A 20732-nucleotide genomic window follows, 5' to 3' on the forward strand; every position below is an offset into this window, starting at 1 on the left:
GGGTGCGTCCCCATTGGCTACTCAGTTTTTGAGTGACAGCCCAGTCCTCCAGCGATTGTACAGTGCAGGCAGCTGCGGTGCGGTAGCTAGCTGAGCGTGGACAGAAGACCCCCAGAAGAACCAGCATTTCAATTATTATAATACTACAAGTGAAATATATATGTAAGTATTGATCATTTGTGTTGTTTGTGTTATACGGTCTGTTTCTTTATTGTGTTAAGTGAGAAGTAAAGCTGTGCTATGAAAGTTAGCTTGTGCTACCTTTAGATCCATAACAATGCAAGCTAAGTAGCCTAACAGTTAGCTACATAGCTAGCAGTGAGTGAGCGTTCAGACACCGGCGCACACACTCAAACGGACTCGTGTGCCTGACTCTACCAACAGGTTTTCATGATTCTGTTTAGATATGCAAGTATAAGCCATGATAGCTTATTTTATTAACACGCTAATTTGATATGAAAATCAATGGAGGCTGAGTTAACTTTGTAGGAAAACCTACCGTCCATGACTGCCCCTGAGCTGTGTTTTATTTGTTAACTTCATATTTTTCATTTCCTAAAACATTTATTTTCCTCTCATATTAACAGTGTGGATCATTGAGACAGCGTGGCGTCCTGAGTCTTATCCCGTTTCCCCACTTCCTCTGAGGGGACAGCACGGAGGGGGGGCATGAAGAAAGAACTGCACCAGCTTCATCCACGCTGGCGTTACTGTTATCACTGGCTCAGTGTCATTTCATTTGACCAAATGTCTTTACATATACATTTAATAGATTTTATTATTATCCACCTTTTTGTTTTATGTCCTTTTATTTAAAACATTCTTTGAGACTTCATCTTCTGGTTCAAATTTCAATAAATGTAATTTGTATAATCACTCTTTTGTCTTTATTCTACATGAAAATGTTAGAGATTCCATTCAAATCTGTTGATTATTCATATCTTCCTCAGGCTAGGAATAGTATGTCAAATTTGTAATGCTAAATGTATATCATTTTCTCACAGGATATAGAATGAGACAACACCGGTTTTATCCATTGTGTATGAATGCTTCAGCTCTTCAGACCAACATAGTAAGATGTGAGCATGTTCCTAATTGTGTTGACATGCAGCCTAGGTCAGGTCTGTTTAATAAAGCAAATCTGCCACTTTTATATTGCAGAATTTGTTCAATTAAAGCAGTCTTTAATTGTTTGTCCTAAACATAGCAATATATGCTTTTGAAATGTAACATGTCTTTGAAAAATAATAGTATACACAGTTTATATTGTGTATCACCTTTAGCTTAAAAATACAGATGTGTTTTTTTAATCTAAATAAATAGACACACTTTATCAATCCCAAATTGGGAAATTATTTAACAGCAGCAGTGTGTTCAGGACAGGTATTAAAATATTTAAAGTTGGAATAAAGTATGAACTACACATCACAAGTATAATGCACTGCAATCCATAAAATAAGTCCGATATCTTCATGAAAACCCCCCAGGAGACACCAACACTAATGTGGCCGAGTGGACTGGAGTTTGCTGCATGAGTTGCACTGTATGATCTGTGGTGTAGTGGTCTGTCACTCAAAAGCTGAGTAGCCAATGGGGACACACCCCTGAAAGTCCCGCCCACCTGGGATGTTTGTGTCAAAATCTCAAACAAAAAATGAGGGAGCGCAAACGAGAAAGCTGCAGCGAGAGCAAAAGTCTGATCATTGAGAAAGAAGAAACAAGAACTGCAAACAAAAAAAATACTTATAGTTTACATGATTACACAAATGATTTGTTTGCAACTTATAGTTTAATTTTTGAAATGTATTTTATTTTGCTTGACTTAGTTTTTTTTTCTTTTAAACTCATAGTTTTGCTTTATTCTGAGAAAGTGTCAGCTTTGATTTTCGCTGTATTAACCATTTCCTGAACATTTGGTGTATGTGCCTTACCTCTGCTACCGGCATCGCTTCATACAACATATCTGAGCTGTCCAACTATGGCAACACTCCTTGAACATGCATGCGCGCTATGTGAGAATCTTACGGTAGCCGGCAGGTGCAAACGCGGAACAACGGCCACAAACACATACATTAGCAGGAAACAGCTGCAAATTCTAAAATGAAAAACAAACAAATCCTGAAAAAAAATACAACCAAAAAACACTACATTTACAGAAATGATGCAAACTAAATACAACACACAAACCCCGAAAACAAACGCAACAAAAAAACGCTGCAAATACCAAAACGATATGCAAAGTCCAAAGCACGTACAAATCCCAAAACACATACAAAAAAAAACATTCCGGAAGTGCTCCAGGCCTCTAGGGGGCGCGCTACGTGGAACAGATTGATGTCTGACCAGACATAGAGAGAACGAACAAGAGTGCTGCAAATTGAAGCCGGAGGAAACAAAGTTGATCGAAGTGGAAAAAGTCGATATATAAGAAGGTACATTTTGTTTTTATACAAAGAGCGTCATATTTACCCAGCTAGCATTAGCTTGTTTGGTGAAAGAGCTTGCAAGTCAAGAGACAACATTGTGCACCTAAATGTAACTCTTCACATTATATTAGGTGCAGAGAGGAGTTGGTTTATTGTGCCCCAATGTAAATCCTAATGTGAGAGTTAAATGACGGTCAACAATATAATGTACCTTGGTCAGTTTGGATTTATCGTGGCTTTTATTCTTAATTAAAGTGAATTTATTTTATTTCAGTCAGTCATTTGTGGGTATGCAGGTTCCAAATGTTCCAAAAGTGAGCACTCCAATAATCTACAACAGTTTGCCAGGGTAAAATAAAACATTGTCAACATATTATTGTGTGCCACAAGAAGCAGAATGTTTTAACAGTACAGTAGTTTGAATATATTTGTTGTTTACCTTTATCAGACCTCTCAGGCACCCACAACCAGCGTCTGATCGGGTAAGACTAATTAAAAATGTAATTATACCATGTAGGTTTGAATTTGTGAACATGAAATCAATAAATACCTTTGTGTGCACTTATTTCCTGGGTAAAAATAGGATGGAGCACCAACCCCATTCCAGGAAGAGGTCCAGTTTGCCCCGGGTCAGAACAACTTCTATAGGTAAACGATGTTGACAGTTGCATCGTGACACAGTTGTGTGGTGTGTATCTTTATTTGTACATTGTTTGTTTGTATAGCCTCCAATCACAGTGGGTAACATTGCCAGGAAGCAGAACAATTATACTTTCATACATTTCCAAATGACACCCACAACATCTTAGTGAAGACGATACAAAAAACACCCACAAATATTTTTCAAAGATCAGATATTGTTTCTTGCATCCATTTCAAATGTTTACAAGGATTGTGCAGGAGTATGCCAAAAGTGCAGTTTAGAACCCAATGTATTAAAAAAACAGGAAGAGGATCGACATCCTTTTGTAAATATGACTGTCATGCATATATTATGTATTTGAAATAATTATTCAACTGTCTTCTCACTGCAGCAACTACACAACTGTGTATGCACTTCTCATTATTGATAGCCAGTCTGAGCCAGAAGACAAAATGGAGCAAAGGCATTAATTGTTACTATTACCACTTAATTGTTCTATTCTATACTGTAAATCTTATTACTAGCTTCATCATTTAATATCACAATACATCACTTTGTCTTTCCCAGCACAGAATACCTGACTGCGGAGGACATTGTTGCAGAACTCTCTGCAAAAATAACAAATACATCTTGCAGCAGGTTCAATATGAACAGAGCCAATGTGTGGAATGGAGCAATCCGCGGCTTCAAAGGTGCCTCATTCGATCCCTCTCATGAGATGTCAGTTAAGTTCACTGATGATGAGGGACACACTGAGGATGGAGGGGACACTGATGGTCCGTGAGTTCCTGACCCTCCTTATGGAATGCCTGAGAATGAAGAAAACATCACGTCAGCAACTGTTTGTGCCCCATGGCGGTGTGACTTTCCCAGCCGCTCACTGTCTCAAAATCTGATTCTAAATGTATAATGTTCTCTATAAAGATAGAACTAATACACAATTATGAATGTATAATATAAGCTGTTTTGTGTATTTAATCATGCATTGGTCTACAATTTAATGATGGCTTCTACATATTTCACATAAACAGACAATGTATTATGTAGTATTCTAAACAGAGTAGTGTGTTGAATCCTTATTTCTTGCATTTGAAACAGATACAAAAAAAGGTGAACTTACTGTTGTGTTCAACTTCTGCCACAAACTGTACATGCCACAGGAGCCACAGAACACTTGAACTGTCCCCAGATGCTGGCCACAGAAAGGACACAACATGGCGGCCTGAAAAGACATACATTGATGTAGTAAATCCATGTAATCAAGTCAATCAAAAACACACAGTCTAAATAGTGGTTAGCTAAATCCGTTGAATCTGTGTTCTCTCTCTCTCCTTGAATGTCTTCTCTATATTTGTTCTTGAGCATGTCTAATGCACACTACTATCCTGTCATTACTTTGTCCCTCTTCACATGTTGTCACTTCTCTCTCTCTCTTTCTCTCTCAATTCAATTCAATAGCTTTATTAGCATGACCATAGTTACAGGCAATTGCTAAAGCTCGGTATAGTTGCAACATATATACACAAATACATACATATAAACAAACTGCTAAGAATTCAAATGTCCTTTTTCCGCGGTACTCACTATGGCCCGTGTTATTTGCCTGCACTTGATTTGTCATCTCTTTTAACAATGTTCTTCCCTCACTTTATCTTCTCTTCACGTGAAGCTCTCCTCAGCTGGTGTAGTAGTTAGGCACGCTAACGCTAGCTATATAAATATGACGCTCTATGTATCAAAACAAAAGTTACCTTCTTATATCTATCTCCACTTAAATGAACTTTCTTTCCTCCCGATTTCCATCACTCTTGTTCGTTCTCTCTATGTCTGGTCAGACATCAATCTGTTCCACGTAGCGCGCCCCCTAGAGGCCTGGAGCACTTCCGGAATGTTTTTTTTTGTATGTGTTTTGGGATTTGTATTTGCTTTGGACTTTGCATATCGTTTTGGTATTTGCAGCGTTTTTTTGTTGCGTTTGTTTTCGGGGTTTGTGTGTTGTATTTAGTTTGCATCATTTCTGTAAATATAGCGTTTTTCTGTTGTATTTGTTTTCAGGGTTTGTTTGTTTTTCATTTCATTATTTGCAGGTGTTTCCTGCTTATGTATGCGTTTTGGGCCCTTGTTCCGCGTTTGCACCTGCCGGCCACCGTAGAATCTGCCTTGGTACAAAGTAGCAGTGAAAACATGGTACGGAGTTTCATTAATTTGGGCATTCTCTCAATAAGCAAGTGGAATGGATTTGATAGTGAAGCACTGACACAGCGCTCTACAAAGTGCGGCGAATGGATAGACCGATTCACGGACTTTCCACATGGTAAAAGTGAGGGGGTCTAAACTAATCATTGAAAAAAGTGGGGGGAACTTGTCCCACCCTCATATAATGGCTGCGACGCCCATGCAGCTACCACATCCATCCATGCCAATTTATAGAAGAATATGAATTTCCCCCCAGTTTTAGCTTTAATGCAGCTACAAAGTAAATGACAACATTTTCACCTTGATGCGCTGATATCACCTTCACAAAGTTAAAGAGTGAACTTCGGGTGCTTCAGGTTTCACAGATCAGCAGATTTGAGTAAAATCTGAGTGTGGGATCTGCTGGGATCAGCAGCAGTCTAAGAACAGACACCGGTTTCCCGCATGCCCCGCTGTTGCTGATATCACAGCAGATCTGGACTGATAGCAAGTCGCTTACACATTATTCTGCCACTCTGATGTGGCTGGAACAGTGCTGTATCTTTCTGTATCAGACTGGAGGGTAGTCTCAATGACAGACTGCTACATTATTTATATGCATGTCAACATTATTTAAAACCCTTGCAACTTTATTTTGATAACAGTCCCGATCAAGACGTATACAAACACAATAAATATCCAGTGGTTAAAAGTAATTCAGTACTTTTACAAATAGTAAACTTCAGGACAATACTGAAGTGCTTTTTAGAAACAAGTTGGTTTGCAACAGGAAATATCCCTTTTACACTTGTGCATTTTTGGACTCAGGGGAAGGAACTGAATACTTTATTCACCACTGAGAAATATGAGAGTTCACAAGACAGGCAATGTTCCATTTGATATCAAAGTGCAACCAGGAAAAGAAAATGCATTTTAAGATTGTGTCGCTTCGCAGAATATAAATGAATCTCATGTGCAAAAGGATACATTGAGAAACACTAAGACACTGAAAGTGTAAAGGTTAAGTCAAATTTTGGAATCAAAATAAAATAATACGTGATACACTGTTGAACATAAAGTTGGAATAATTTTGTTTTCAGACACATTCCTGTTTTAATTGTGGTTTAATTTTCGCTGTGATATGTTTGGAAGAGATTGATCAATAACGTTTGGTGAGGATATGCACTTTATCTATCAAGAATAAATCACATTGTCACAACCATTTCATGAGAACAGGTACAAAATATTTGATTCCAACTTTATGGACAACAGTGTATGAATTATCATCATTTATATATTGAATTCTTATTGTATTCATATCATGATCATTGTGTTAAGTCACTCTAAATAAGAGCATCTGTCAACTGTTATACATTTACCAGTGATGCCTGTAATCATTGTTTGCTGGGACTCAAATCAACAAAGTGTTGTGAAAGAAATGCTTGTACGTATTTCCAGAAACAGTAGAGACACAAACCACAAAATCATGTTTTTATGTTGTTATTGTTTCTTTATAAAGACATTAACAGAGTGGAGACCACTGGTCTTTATGACACTGCTTAAAGATGGTGCTCCCCGTCTGGTAAACAGCTATTAACTCCACAACACTAAATGACGGCCACATCGGCGACCATTAGCAGGGCCTCCTATAGAGTCTCCCTAAATCCTGTTTATCCTTTGGCTGACCAGCCTGTTAGTCATGACCTATAAATGCTGCAGCAAAACACCTGCAACATTACATACCAGACAACCAGAGCTGTTTTACAAGTGGACTGATTCAGCAGTTTACAAATACTTCGTTTATGGAATCTAAATCTGTGATTGGGTTCAGTCGAGTTATAACTTTTAGAATAAAGGCTGATCATTTCACAAAAAAATACAATGCACCATTAGCTTTGTTTTCCGCCTTCAGAGGAAAAGTGACATGGTGTTTTCTAACCTTCAAACGATCATTATGGTCTTTGTAATGTGGCAATTACCGTGGTGGTCAACATGTTAAATCATTGTGAATGAAACTAGCTTGTTGTGCCTTTTCGTACAAGATGCAACATGTAACACGCAAAAATCACACATCATGTTCAGATTTACTCCACCAAATAATCCCAGATTCACCTCGAGGAATCTGCAAACTAATAGAACAGAAATTATGCAACTTGGCGTGTAAGCATTCATATCAGGTTTAAATTACAAACACGGGTTCAAACATACAAGCTTGCGATTTCCAAACAGGTTCCTTTGAATGGTTCACTTGAAACAATGATTGCAATTTGCTGATAGTCAGGATTTAGCTGAATTTTCATAGCGGTCATGCAGGTTTTGGTGGGAGTTGGTGGAATGCGGGCAGGCTTGGTGATTACAGAGATATTAGATCTAGGGACTGGACCATTGTCACTAGGCTTTTAAGGTGAAGGAATACAGCCATTTATTTCAGGTCAGCACGATAAAGGAGTTCCCAGTCAAACGGTGAGTTAAACCTTAAAGCGTAACTTTCACTGTGGGATTCCCAACCTGTGGTGAAAGTCTACCTGCTCATTATTGACACACTCTCTCTGTCTTACCTGTCCACTGTTCACTCACCCTCCCTCTCCACCTATTCATTCTCAGACCTTCACAGCCTCCGCCCCTATGGCTTGGTTCATATATAATAATGTTAGTGATGCCAAATTCAGTTCTCCTCAGCGACATTTTACAGGTGTTGTGTCCAACTTTAACAGGGTGTTATGACTGAGGATTACCAGAAGCATAGGAGTAACATTTCTATTGTTTAAGGGTAAGACTGAGACATTTTCTTCCTTTTTAGTCCTTTATTTGTTCTATTTTTAAACAGTATAACTGAATACAATAATCAATTTCCAAGGACTCAATGATACCTATATGATAGTACACTATATTTCATTGTGATTTTTCAACTCACTGATTCTCTCTCTGTGTGTCCTAAACTCAACTTTCCTTTTTTTCCTCCAGTCGGACATCAGGTGTTAATGTCTCCGTCTTTGGCGAGATCTGCTCCGAGCGAGCTCAACCATTGGTGGAGCCAGCTGAGGTTTCGCCTTCAAAACAAGAAAGGATGGAACGAGATGTTAGATGAGACGTTTATGCTCCACTCCAAATAGTAAGAGACTCAGACTAGATGCCTTTTCCAACATCTTCCAACAATAAATTAGATTAAGTCTACATTGTTATATGCATGTGTCAAGCCAACCTGTTTAAATATATTATATGTGTTGTTTATCTTGTCCTTTTTTAGCATAAATGACATTCCTCTCTTCTATGCGGCTAAAAAGAACAGTGTTGGGTGCATCAGGAAACTGCTGAGTTGTGCATCCACCAACATTTTTGAGAGAGGTAAGGCCCTTTGCTGTAGGCTGTGATATTCAGGGCGGTGAAGCAGTAGTTGTAATGTGTGAAATTATAATCCTTTCAAATCAGGAGCTCTTGGTGAGACAGCACTCCATGTTGCTGTGATGAGTGATAGCCTGGAAGCTGCCGTGGCTCTGATGGACGGAGCGCCTGAACTCATCAACGAGCCCATGACCTCCGAGCTCTTCCAAGGTTCACACACATAAACTCACAGAAACAGAACAATCACATCTTATAGGTGCCTAACATATATTTGGAGATACAATAAAAGAGCTGTAGGAAAATGAGGGAACTTTAATCCATTGAATTCATTGCCTTTCCACATAACTTTTACACCATTTCAAATATGGACCTTTGTTGATTTTTCATAATAACAAGAGCTTTTGTAAATGTATAATTATTTGATGTGAACATTTATATAAGCATCTAACTAATAAACATGCATCATTTAAAAAAAAAAGTGAACACTTGACAGTCTCATCGTCCACTTTAAAATACTAGGACATTATTTATTGTTACACACCTGGGATGGAAAGTTACTAAGTAAAGCTACTTTAATTAGGTACATTTTGAAAGTAATGTATTGCTGTTTTATGCTACTTTATACTTCAACTCCACAACATTTTTAAGATAAATACTAGGCCTACTGTGGGCTACGTTTCACTCATTTATCTGACAGCTTTATAATTTACTGTAGTTTATTAACTTTTGTTAAAGGTTATTTTAAAGTAAGATTTTACGTTTGTTTTTCAAATATTACACCAGCTAAGTATGTACAAGTTGCAGAATAATTAAAAATTATTTTCTAAAAATACAATTGTCTATAAAACGTTGTCGAGAATAGTTTGTTTACCTGTGATATTTGACGTGTGGTCGCCGCTGGTGCCGTTGCCAACGAGGCCCCTGAGCCAATAGCATGACGACGGTTGGGTTGTGTCACGTGGTATCTCAGTGTAGTCATGGATGTATAATAAGAAGCTGTAGTCCGCGACCAAGTAGTTGCCAGTTAATGTGGATACAACGAAAAATGGCTTAGTTGCAATGGTCGAAATCTCGGCTGAGGACATATGTCTTTTTGATCGGTAAGCTAGCGCTAGAGTTTGATAGTTGGCTAACTTGGAATCTCCGCCAAACCTGTCCATGAAATATTCAGGTTTTCATCAAACTGCCAACTACAGTGTTTTGACGTGTATTCAATAGAGACGATATTGTAGAGTGCGCCATCTAGAGGTTGAATATTACTACTGTTATTAATTGCACATTTGTGAGCCTCACCTAAAAAAGAGGCGCAATAAATACCATTAAATGTACAGTGGACTAATGCTGCACACTGCTCTCTGTCTCAGGTGTTACTCCTCTCCACATCGCTGTGGTGAATCAGAACATCAATCTGGTTTATCATCTAATCACTCGTGGGGGTGATGTGGCCACACCTCGAGTCACCGGTCTGTACTTCAGGAAAAGGATAGGAGGACTCATATACTATGGTAAATCAACAAACCTTTACAGCCCAATATTTCTCAAGACAAATATGCAGGCAGAAATGTATGTGTTAATGCCATTGCCATTTTTAAAGATGTACATTTGGTTAACAGGTGAGCACATCCTGTCTTTTGCTGCCTGTGCGGGGAATGAGGACATCATCTCCATGTTAATCGATGCAGGGGCCAGCACCAGGGTCCAGGATTACCGTGGTATGAATTACATCCTCTTTTCGGAGTATTATAGTATTAACATCTGTCTGATATTTTGATTATTAAACTCCTTCTGCTATCTCTTCTTGTCCACGTTTTCTGTATTTCCTTGTTTTTCGTCTAGGTAACACAGTGATTCATATTTTGGTTCTGCAGCCCAACAAGACAATTGCGTGCCAGGCCATTGAACTGATAATGGCACGCGATGCAGAGCTGGACCAGTTACTGCCACTTGACATGGTGCCCAACTACAGAGGCCTTACACCTTTTAAACTGGCTGCCAGAGAGGGAAACACTGTGGTAAGTAAAGCCTGAGGGGGGTCACATGGTAAAAAACACATTTTTGTTCTATTCTCACTGCTTTACTTTGCTCTTTTTCTCTCAGGCTTTTCAGCACCTGGTTAATAAAAGACGTGTAGTCCAGTGGAGTCTAGGCCCTTTGACCTCTAACCTGTATGACCTGTCGGAGATCGATTCATGGGCCGACAACATGTCCGTGCTGGAGCTCATCGTGGGCAGCCACCAGAGAGAGGTAAAACACAAGACGAAGTGTTTTGGTTAAAAAAAAAGATGATGATGTATTGATGAGAAGAACATTAAAACATGTTTTGTTCTCCAGGGCAGAAGGATACTGGAGCTGACCCCTGTGAGGCAGCTGGTTAGTCTGAAGTGGAACCTGTATGGAAAACATTACTTCAGGTAAAGATTGATGTCTAAAGTCAAATATCTGAAATGTACACATGTCCAGTCTTGTTTCACAATGTGTTTTTTCTGGTGTCAGGCTGCTGCTGTTAGTGTATCTCCTGTACATCGGGACCTTCACACTGTGTTGTACATACCGCCCTCTAAAGGACGCTCCGGAGAACTACTCAAATTCAGAGATGGACAAAACCATCCGGGTCCAGAAAACACTCCAGGTGTGTACATTCATAAATGTGATATTTCAGTGTGACCACATTCAGTTATGATATCTTATATACAGGACCATAAAGATTGCTGGAATATTCCTAAATATTTGTAACTAACTACTGTGTGCATACAGTAAGTACATGGTAGTTGACTTGATTACTTTTGATTTCATGCTACTGCGTACTTTTTAAAGGCGCTGTATATTAACATACATATCTTAATTTGAAACATTTTACTGGTAATACTTTTATACTTTCAGTTGTAATGAAGGATTTGTATACCTCACTTAAGTTAGACCTAGTTAATAGTTAGACCTATAGACTTTTATATACGCTGTTCATACTTCCCTGTGTAAATGTCAAACTTTGCACCTGCATGTGCCGCATTGTCTGAAAATAATGTGCTTTTAATATTGACCCATCTATGTCTCCTCACTCAGGAGAGTTATGTGACGCATGAGGACAACGTGCGGCTGGCGGGCGAGATAATCAGCCTCCTGGGAGCTTTTGTCATCCTGGTGCTGGAGGTGAAGTTATAAAACATGTTTTACATACTGTATGTATGTATGTGTATTGCACTGCCACATCATCCTGTGTTCCCTCTTCCGACAGATCCCTGATATACTGAGAGTGGGGGCAAAGCGCTATTTTGGCCAGACAGCACTGGGAGGCCCCTTCCATGTTATCCTGTGAGTAGAAAACACGTATTTGCAGAAAATTAGCCAAACTGATCTGAAATTCCATTTAACCTCTCTGTTTTATTTTAACCAGTATCAGCTACGCGTGCCTGGTGGTGCTGCTGTGTGTGTTCAGAGCCTGCGAGGTGCAGGGAGAGGATGTGGTGATGTCGGTGTGTTTGGTCCTTGGCTGGAGCAACGTCATGTTCTTCGCCCGAGGTTTTGAAATGCTCGGCCCTTATGTCATCATGATACAGAAGGTAGGGCTCAGAAACAGTGGTGCATGCAATGGTAGCTCATGAGTCACGTAGTGTAGTAGTTTGTTACACACACTCACACACAGCTGTACTGAAATGTTTCAAAGCAGATGTGTTCATTTGTTGTTTTGGTTCTTGAGGTGAACCTATTTGTGTTTGAAGACTGACCTACCATGTGTCTCATTTCCCCCTAGATTATATTTGGAGACCTGACAAAGTTTATGTGGCTGAGTTTCATAGTCCTGATTGGTTTTTCCAGCTGTGAGTATATTCTGGGCGACATGCACAAACAAGTATTTAACCTTCACGAAGCTTGAAAGATAAGAAATGCTTGATATCAGATGATGTACACTCACATACTTTTTACACGTTTCTTCTCAGCCCTGTGGATGGTGTATATGACGCAGGAGCCTAACTCCATCCCTTCATATCGCTCCTTCCCCATCACCCTCTTCTCCCAGTTTGAGCTCAGCGTGGGCCTCATAGATCTGCCTGTAGACCACACCATCACCACCCCCCCGATCGTCCACGTCCTGCACTGCACCTTCTCTGTCGTCTCCTACATCCTCCTGCTAAATCTGCTGATAGCCATGATGAGTGACACACACTGGAGGGTGGCCCAGGAGAGAGACGAGCTCTGGAGGACTCAGGTAACACACACACTCCCATGGACTACAATCTATAGACAGACCTAAATGTATAAAATCATCTCATCATCACGTCCCTGTGCATCACTGTGTGTGTAACACTCTTTAATGGTGTTGTACAGGTGGTTGCCACGACTCTGATGCTGGAGAGGAAGCTGCCCCGCTGCCTTTGGCCTCGGCTCGGAGTATGTGGGCTCAACTACGGACTGAGGGAGTGCTGGTATCTCAGGTGAGACAGCAAAAAAACACCAGATTAAAAAAAAGAAAATTCTGTAAAAGTCAAATGTATTGGGAAATCTCTCAAAAGTCAGGGTAGTGTGGGTCTGGTTTGATAAGATTTGACCTGATTGGTGCCCAAAAAACATGAATTTTCACAATTGAGTCCCGTCCTCTTCAAACCATCCAAAAGAGCAAAGTCAAAAACACTTACAGAAATGTCTCATGTGAGATACATTTCATAAGAACCACAACTGTTGTTAGAAAAAAGTCAGTCCATGTGGGACCCTATTGGCTTTTATAAAAAACATAAACCACTTTTTTTATGTTTCGAACACATAAAAAAGGGGTTGAATTTCCATGGAAAACGAGTTCCTGTACTCCACTGCCAACTCTTTACATACTTTTTCTTCATTCAGATAACAATATAAACAAATACTTTTGATAAAAGATGTTACAGTTTTTGACATTTACAATATTCTCTCCCAATTGTGAACTCACAGACTTCTTGCACAATTATTTAGCAACTTTCTTTAAATATGAAACACACCTAAATTATATCAAATTATATCAATATCAAATATGTTGTTTTAAAAAACAAACAAATATATTGCATAATTTCAGTAACATGACATCATTGGCTCAAACTAATCATACAGAGAGAAGTTTGTCCGCTGACCACAATCTAAGTCACCTTTAATGCTGTCATGTTGTGCTGTGAGTAAGAGGCACAACTCTCACTCTCGTAGTTCTATTATTATCCCAACCCTCCACCAGCATAAAGACAAGGCAAGGCAAGTTTATTTATATAGCACCTTTCAACACAAGGCAATTCAAAGTGCTTTACAAAAATAAAAGACATTAAGAAAATGGCATTTAAAAACAGTCATTCAAAAGCAAAGATAATAAAAGAAACATTAAAAGAAAAAAAAATACTTGAATAAAAGTTACAGTGCAGTTATATAAATAGTTCAAAAAGGATTTAAAAGTAGTCCGAGTTGCAGCGGACCTGCAGGTTTCTGGGAGTTTGTTCCAGATATTTGGAGCATAATAACTGAACGCTGCTTCTCCATGTTTAGTTCTCACTCTGGGGACAGAACGTTGACTAGTCCCTGAAGACCTGAGAGATCTGGATGGTTCATAATTTAGCAGGAGGTCAGAAATGTATTTTGGGCCTAAACCATTCAAAGCTTTATAAACCAGCAGCAATATTTGGAAATCAATTATTCGACACACAGGAAGCCAGTGTAAAAACGTCAGAACAGGAGTGATGTGATCCACTTACAACTACAACATCCAGTGCAATCCAAGACAACAGCACTGCCACAACAGCTTTTAACATGTTATATCATGCAGGTTACCTAATGGCATGCTACAGTATATGGGGCGCTTCACCTTTTACTCAGCCTGGCAGGTCTTTGATGGCTCTGGAGGAGCATGTTCAAGTCTGAGGAAATAAGATAATGATCAATAAGGAATGCTATCAGCGGCATTATGGGAAACATAGTTTTACCCATACGAGAGACCGTACATTAGGATGTTTTCTGCTGCTTCATGTTAACCATTCGTTCTATGAGATGTCTCTTCTTAGTTCTTCGACATAAAGGAGATGCATTTCTAAATACTGAATGGTTACCATGGTGAAAGTATTTCCCTTGAAGCAACTGTAACCAGTTTTCCCCTCTACCATGTCCACAGGGTTGAGGACAGAAATGACCCAATGTTGCAAAAGATGCGGCGGTACGTCAAGGCTTTCTCCAGAGAGGAGGAGAATGAAAAGGAGGGAATGGAAAAGACGGACACCATGAAGGGGTCCATCTCAGGGACCCCTAAGCTCAGACCTAAACACAGAGGGGGTCTAAACAACAGGAAGTCTCTGACAGGATGGCAGATGATTCGACACAGCACTTTGGGTTTGGAGATGGAGATGGAGGATTCGGACGAGGACCAGGACATTAAATATGTTTAGAAAGACATTCTGCCTGAGCCTGAAGAGCGTTCTCCAGACCTTCATCTTAAAGTCCTGAACATATGAAGTACATGTAAATGTGTCCATACTTGTACCTGCAGTATTATGCTTTAGAATCGAATGTGTTATTTTTGTAGCAATGTAGCAGTAATATGCTTAGCTCAAATAAAGTGAAACATAGACATTCAACTTATTATGTAGTTGCTTTTTATATGACAATAAAACCTTGTTGAAACAAACTCACTGGCCACAGTCATTTGAAGAAAAAGAACAGCAGATCATTAAATTATATAGCAAGACAACACAATGCTACACACAAATATAATATATAATAGACTGACTATATCTCTTTTCAAGCGTTAAATATGAAACTATAATATTAGAATCTTTCAATGCTGGTTATTACTCATTTGAAGTGAAGGAGACATGGTTTGAAATGTTATGGAGGAGTTGCTGCTTGTTGACAGGAAATTGGTTTCCTCATTAATTCGTAAAGAAAGAGCAGAAGCGGTCAGAGCTACAGCTGACAGATGAAGTAGGTGGAGACCCCACAGGGAACTTTTCTCCAGTTTTTCTCTGCTGGTTTATCACTGCGCAGGCTCCCACAATCCCCCGTTGACCCACCATCCGCCCAATAACTGCAAACAAAAAAGAATAAGAATATTGACTCTTGCATAGTTGTCATTGGACATTGTGATTATTTGTTTTTAGTGCAGCAGAGAGTGAATATGTCTGTTTTTTTTATTGCAATACACAGTGTATGCACCCAGGGGCCTCTTTATTAGGAAACAGCTGTACAATCTAATGCAATCCATTACAATATGAAAGGCAGTCTGGTCACCGCCGTAAACTACAGTGGTAAAGTAACTTAGTACATTTACTCAAGTACTGTAAATGTTTGGTATTTTTACTTTACTTGAGTATTTCCATTTTATGATAATTTGTACTTTTACTCCAATTCATTTCAGAGGTAAATCGTTAACCACCACATTTATTTAATTTCTTTAGTTACTTTACAGATTGGGATAAATTATGTGAAATATAATCAACGCTTGACTTTAGTTGCACCTTGAGTAATTTCACAATACAAAGCTATTAAAATTAGCTGCACCTTTACCAGCTTTGATAAACAGATTAATGCATCAATAATTATAATCAAAACATATAGTATATATTATTCTGAAATGTGCCGATATGCATAATGCATAAGAGTACTTTTACTTTTGCTACTTCAAGTTTATTTTGATGCTTTTCTACTTTTACTTGAGTAAGATTTTGAATGCAGGACTTTTACCTGTAACAGAGTATTCCTGTATTCTGGTATTTTTACATTTACTCAAGTACAAGATCTGAGAACTTAGACTGAGACCCCAATAATTACCAGCCTAAATATAACCTTACTTAATTTAAGGCAGTGCTGTTGTATTGGATTGCACTGGATCCTACGGATGTACCTAATAAAGTGGCCACAGAGTGTTTTGTTCTGAAAGAGTAAAATACACATGTGTACAAAACAACAATATCCAGAGACCAAGAAGAAATGTGTTGAGATGATCAGTCAATTCACTAATTATCACCTCTCTGTCAGCTCAGTCTTGTCCTCCCAGGTCCATGTGGTTGCTATTTGTCTCAGCCCGATCCAGTAACTCAATTTCCCCACCTTGGTCAGATAATACTACAAGAGAAAACACCACTGATGGTAAGAAAGGTGAACTGCATGTTTACACCTCATGGCCAGGTGAGGAAGTGACATAAGACCCACCTGGAGTCCCCTGTTGGTGATGACAGCCAGAGACCCTCCGCTGAAGCTGCAGTTCCTCCGGCTCTCCTCCCAGCTCAGCCTGAAGGTGGACAGGTAGAAACACGACGGGCCATAACGCAGCCAGCCGCGAGGGCACTGCCGACAGCTGGCATCTGGAGGGAGAGAGGCATCAGTGCAGAATACAAGTCAGAACAAAAGGTCATAGACTCAATTGCATAAATAATAAAGCAAATCTAACGCTTTTTCTTCTTTCTGCATAATTTTTCTTTATGTTTTTATAATAATAATAAACTTTATTTGTATAGCACCTTTCATGCACAAAGCAGCCCAAAGTGCTTTACAGAAAACATAACAAAAATATTCAAATTAATACAGAACCAGAGAAAACATCTACAGTGATAATATTTAAAAATAAAACAATTTTTAAAATAAAATTAAAAATGTAAAATAAAAGCAAAACAGAAATAAAATACAGTAAAACATGGACAATGATACTAAATTGAAAGTGAACCCAAATTAAAAGCCATTTTTAATTTGCTTTTAAACATTTCAAGGGAGTTTGTTTATCCAAACACATTTTGTGTGCATGCATTTACCTATAAATGTAGGTGTATATAAACACAGGGCCATCTTCAATGCTTTTTGTATAAGAGGTAACAATAAAGATGATCAAAGGTGAATTCTTGGTAATTCAATTAAACATTCTCAGCTCTATAAAAACTAGCACATGAACTAACTTCCTCTGAGGCCTATTTAAAAAACGATTTGGGCTACTGTGAAAGCAGAACTGCGGCGACCGTCAGTCTGGAGCCTGGGGTCATGTGTTTAGTGCTTGTCATGTGTGTGCACCTGTCTGTACGCCAATAATCTCACATAGTACAGGACCCATCAGTCTGATTTTTTAATGTGCAGATATATGATCGTTCGTTCAAGGACCTCTGGTGGTTAGGGTGATTCACACATTTTGAAAAACTTACTTTAAATGACTGTTGTATACTGTCTTTGACTTCTGACCCCTCAGGATTAGGATTGGTTCTTTCAACATTTGCACACAAAGCTAATATAATTGTGATTCAGACATGAAAGCAGTAGATGCACCTGCACTCTTCTAGTTTTTCTTTCGGTTGATGAAGATGCTTCCCTGGCTTGCATAAGGTTTTTTTTTTGTCTAGTTGGCATCACACTCACGTTGGGGTTGCATCTCGGGGAAGAGAGCCTCGCACTTCTCGTGGCTGCATGTCGAATCAGAAGGACGACTCTGCCTTTCATCTGCTGTAGTTCCCTCTCTCTCTGGACAGATGGTAGAGCCAGTTTGGACTGGAAAGCAGAGCACAGTGGGAGGAGTTTTAAGAGAAAGGAATGGTGCCCACAGGCTGCAGCAGTTAGATCAGACACACTTTATAATCCTTTTTGGTTTCTACGAGCAAAAAAGGAACCATGGCAAAGTGACTCTGACACATTTATTTCTTTTAATTCTGACCTGCCAGTGAAACCATAAATCCTTTCATAATCTGTTTTGGAGTTACAAACATAATCCAGCTGAAGTAGTTGTTTGTTTTTACAGTACTGACATGATCCATGGCTGCAGATACTCACGTTTCACACTGAGTATGATGACGACCAGCAGCAGGACCAGGCAGATTATGGGGAGGAACAAACACGCAGCACGGTACAGACGTGAGTTCCCCTCCGTCGGTTTGCCTGAGGAGGAAGAAATCAGCCTGATGTTGGAGAGATATTTCAGAATACGTACGAACATAAAACACCATGAAGGCTCTGGCCTACCTTTTTCCTCCTGCAGTTCAACAGATAACTTGGACTCAGGTGATAACTTTTCACCGGCTCCATCTTTTTTATCCTGACCATAAATGCGGCAAAATTTGATATACATGGAGAAAAGTGTCCTGGGATTATTGATGAAGCTTGTTGTCCTGCTCCGTCTGTCTGTTCTGCTGACTCACATCTGAGTGCAGCTTTAAGACGCCCCCCCCCCTCCTTTGTCTAGTAGTAGTCATAGCAACATGACTTTCAGTGATTTCTGAATTATTCATTGGGCACAGTGATCCGCTTGTCCTTCAGTTTCCAAAACTTGGACTGTATCTCTCTTTGTGTGAGAGATTGACTGTGCTTCCTGGAGACATTTTGTACTCTAAAACAAAAGATAGGACTGTTTTTTGAGGTCATTTCAGATGTATGGAGCACAGTTCCCAGACAGAACATAGTATGATTGATACAGATACATTTGATATCAAAATGCAGAATTCTGAGGGGGAAACAAACCAGGCCACTAGTGGTGCACTCCAGCTTCTTGTGGACAAAATGAGAATTACAACAACAAATACGTATTTGCATCTCAGGGCTTCCATACACGGATTTAGTGCTTTTTATCAATGTTTATTTTGCATATTACTTTCTTTCTGTCTTTTTAAATTGTTGCATTATCACAAAACAAATAGGAAAACAGTGTTTTGATTTCAACAGGTGCTTGTTAACATTGAGTTGCTGTTTCCTTACAAAAGACAGACTTGGGTTTAGTGAAGTGTACTTGTATTAAACAGATGGTTTTGCATTACAGAGATATCCCCCCTTATTGGATGAAGAATAGTTTGATTCCCACCACTTACAAATATGAAAATACTTTAATGCTCACAAACAACATGTTTAAAGAATCACAATATGTAAATAAATGGTATTAGTCTATGCAATACATTAAATGTTGTCACTTTTTTCATAAATATCTACTTGTAAGTATATCATATTCACTCTGTCCAGATTAAAATGGAGGTAAATTACCATCATACTTCAATGACCAACATGTCATCAAACCTTTTTTAGAATAACAACAATAAAAGAAAATAAGTTGGAATTGAACAATTACCCAGCTCGTCAAACATTCTTAAAAAGCCTCTACTAAGCTTTATTAAAAGTAAAACAATAACGGACATTATTTCTGTAATGAAAATGTAATCGTTGATCAAAGTTAAAACGTTTGTTCCCCTACATTTCTGCTGTGGTTTTTAAGCTTTCAAACCTTTCCTTCTGCTTTTTTCTTTTTCTTGAATTTGAATCGGGTTTCAGAGAAACACTTGTGTCATTATTACATAGGCTGCAGTTTTTCATGTACAGTAACCAATAACAACAATGACAAAAACACATTGGTGAATAACCAGCAATATATTGAAGTTGATGCAACTCCCTGTTGGGGTGTGTTTTACTTCAACATCAAATATAGAATGTGAGAAACATCATGGAGCAGTTTTAAAACAAAATGTGTTATGGAAGACCAATGAAGACCCTTTATTTTTAGTAAGTGGCTTTAAGGCACGCTGAAACATGTTACCTTTGGACGTAGCCGCTTCAAAACACCGACAATTTGTATTATAAGATGTACCTGCTCGGGTCCTTTCTGCCCTTGTTTTGGGATCGCCACTGACTAAAGCTTCTGAATAGATATCCTCAGATGGACTTTGTAGTTTGGAGTAGTGGTCAGGCTCTGCTTCCTCTAAAGCCAGACAAAAATAAAGATAGACTCAATTGAACAGACAAAACCACCTGACATGTTTTTTAAATCTCAAATACATGTTGAACTAAAATATATGAAATGAAAATCTCTTAATATTATAGTTTTATTACACTTTTTTAAATGTATTTTTCATATAAAAAACAGGAACACTACAATACTGTGCATGCATCGTTTTCATTTCTATATATTCCTTAATAGGCTTTTTTGGACTCTTAAGTATTACTGAATAAATAAAATATGTGTACCTTCAGTTTTGACCTCCAGCATCGGTTCACCTTCCTCGTGTGTTTCCCTCTCGTTGGGGATCTCCTGCAGCTCCATGGCTCCTCTGGCTTCAGTTTCTCTAACTTTCGATATGCTGGAGAAGTTTCTCAGACCAGGCTAGTCATCTGACAACTGAGTTATGTAACCCTGTGTCATGCAGACACAAATGCAGATGAAACGCCTGTCGCTCAAATAATGTGATGAGATGTAG

At 38.9% G+C, this 20732-nt stretch overlaps 2 protein-coding genes across 3 annotated transcripts; one reads left to right on the plus strand and one right to left on the minus strand.

Annotated features, from left to right (window-relative positions):
• Positions 1-8225: 8225 nt before the first annotated feature.
• trpv6 (transient receptor potential cation channel, subfamily V, member 6) lies at positions 8226-15460 on the plus strand. The gene is made up of 16 exons (XM_034101746.2): positions 8226-8356; positions 8492-8589; positions 8674-8796; positions 9951-10091; positions 10200-10298; positions 10423-10598; positions 10684-10830; positions 10918-10997; positions 11080-11215; positions 11647-11733; positions 11819-11895; positions 11978-12143; positions 12335-12401; positions 12522-12790; positions 12910-13016; positions 14702-15460. Exons 1-16 carry the CDS (start codon positions 8226-8228, stop codon positions 14970-14972), a joined length of 2175 nt encoding a protein of 724 aa, XP_033957637.1. The 3' UTR covers positions 14973-15460.
• On the minus strand, positions 15163-20682 carry LOC117460371 (early activation antigen CD69). Of its 2 annotated transcripts, XM_034101744.1 has the most exons (7): positions 20503-20682; positions 20126-20236; positions 18331-18435; positions 17923-18051; positions 16735-16886; positions 16550-16647; positions 15163-15610 (listed from the first exon to the last, which is right to left on the minus strand). In XM_034101744.1, exons 1-7 carry the CDS (start codon positions 20576-20578, stop codon positions 15490-15492), a joined length of 792 nt encoding a protein of 263 aa, XP_033957635.1. In that variant the 5' UTR covers positions 20579-20682; the 3' UTR covers positions 15163-15489. The 2 variants fall into 2 exon arrangements, with proteins under 2 accessions (XP_033957635.1, XP_033957636.1); XM_034101745.1 differs by lacking the exons at positions 20126-20236; positions 20503-20682 and adding an exon at positions 18520-18720.
• Positions 20683-20732: the final 50 nt, after the last annotated feature.

This window comes from Pseudochaenichthys georgianus, chromosome 16 (assembly GCF_902827115.2).
Source record: "Pseudochaenichthys georgianus chromosome 16, fPseGeo1.2, whole genome shotgun sequence".
Classification (NCBI taxonomy): domain Eukaryota; kingdom Metazoa; phylum Chordata; class Actinopteri; order Perciformes; family Channichthyidae; genus Pseudochaenichthys; species Pseudochaenichthys georgianus.

Coding starts and splice junctions, on each gene's coding strand:
- trpv6 (XM_034101746.2), top strand. CDS start 8,226: ATGTCTCCGTCTTTGGCGAGATCTGCTCCGAGCGAGCTCAACCATTGG. Junction 8,590..8,673: donor CACCAACATTTTTGAGAGAG/GTAAGGCCCTTT, acceptor CTTTCAAATCAG/GAGCTCTTGGTGAGACAGCA. Junction 10,998..11,079: donor TATGGAAAACATTACTTCAG/GTAAAGATTGAT, acceptor TTCTGGTGTCAG/GCTGCTGCTGTTAGTGTATC.
- LOC117460371 (XM_034101744.1), bottom strand. CDS start 20,578: ATGGAGCTGCAGGAGATCCCCAACGAGAGGGAAACACACGAGGAAGGT. Junction 18,436..20,125: donor GGCAGAAAGGACCCGAGCAG/GTACATCTTATA, acceptor CTTCCTCCTCAG/GCAAACCGACGGAGGGGAAC. Junction 16,887..17,922: donor CCCCGAGATGCAACCCCAAC/GTGAGTGTGATG, acceptor CTCTCCCTCCAG/ATGCCAGCTGTCGGCAGTGC.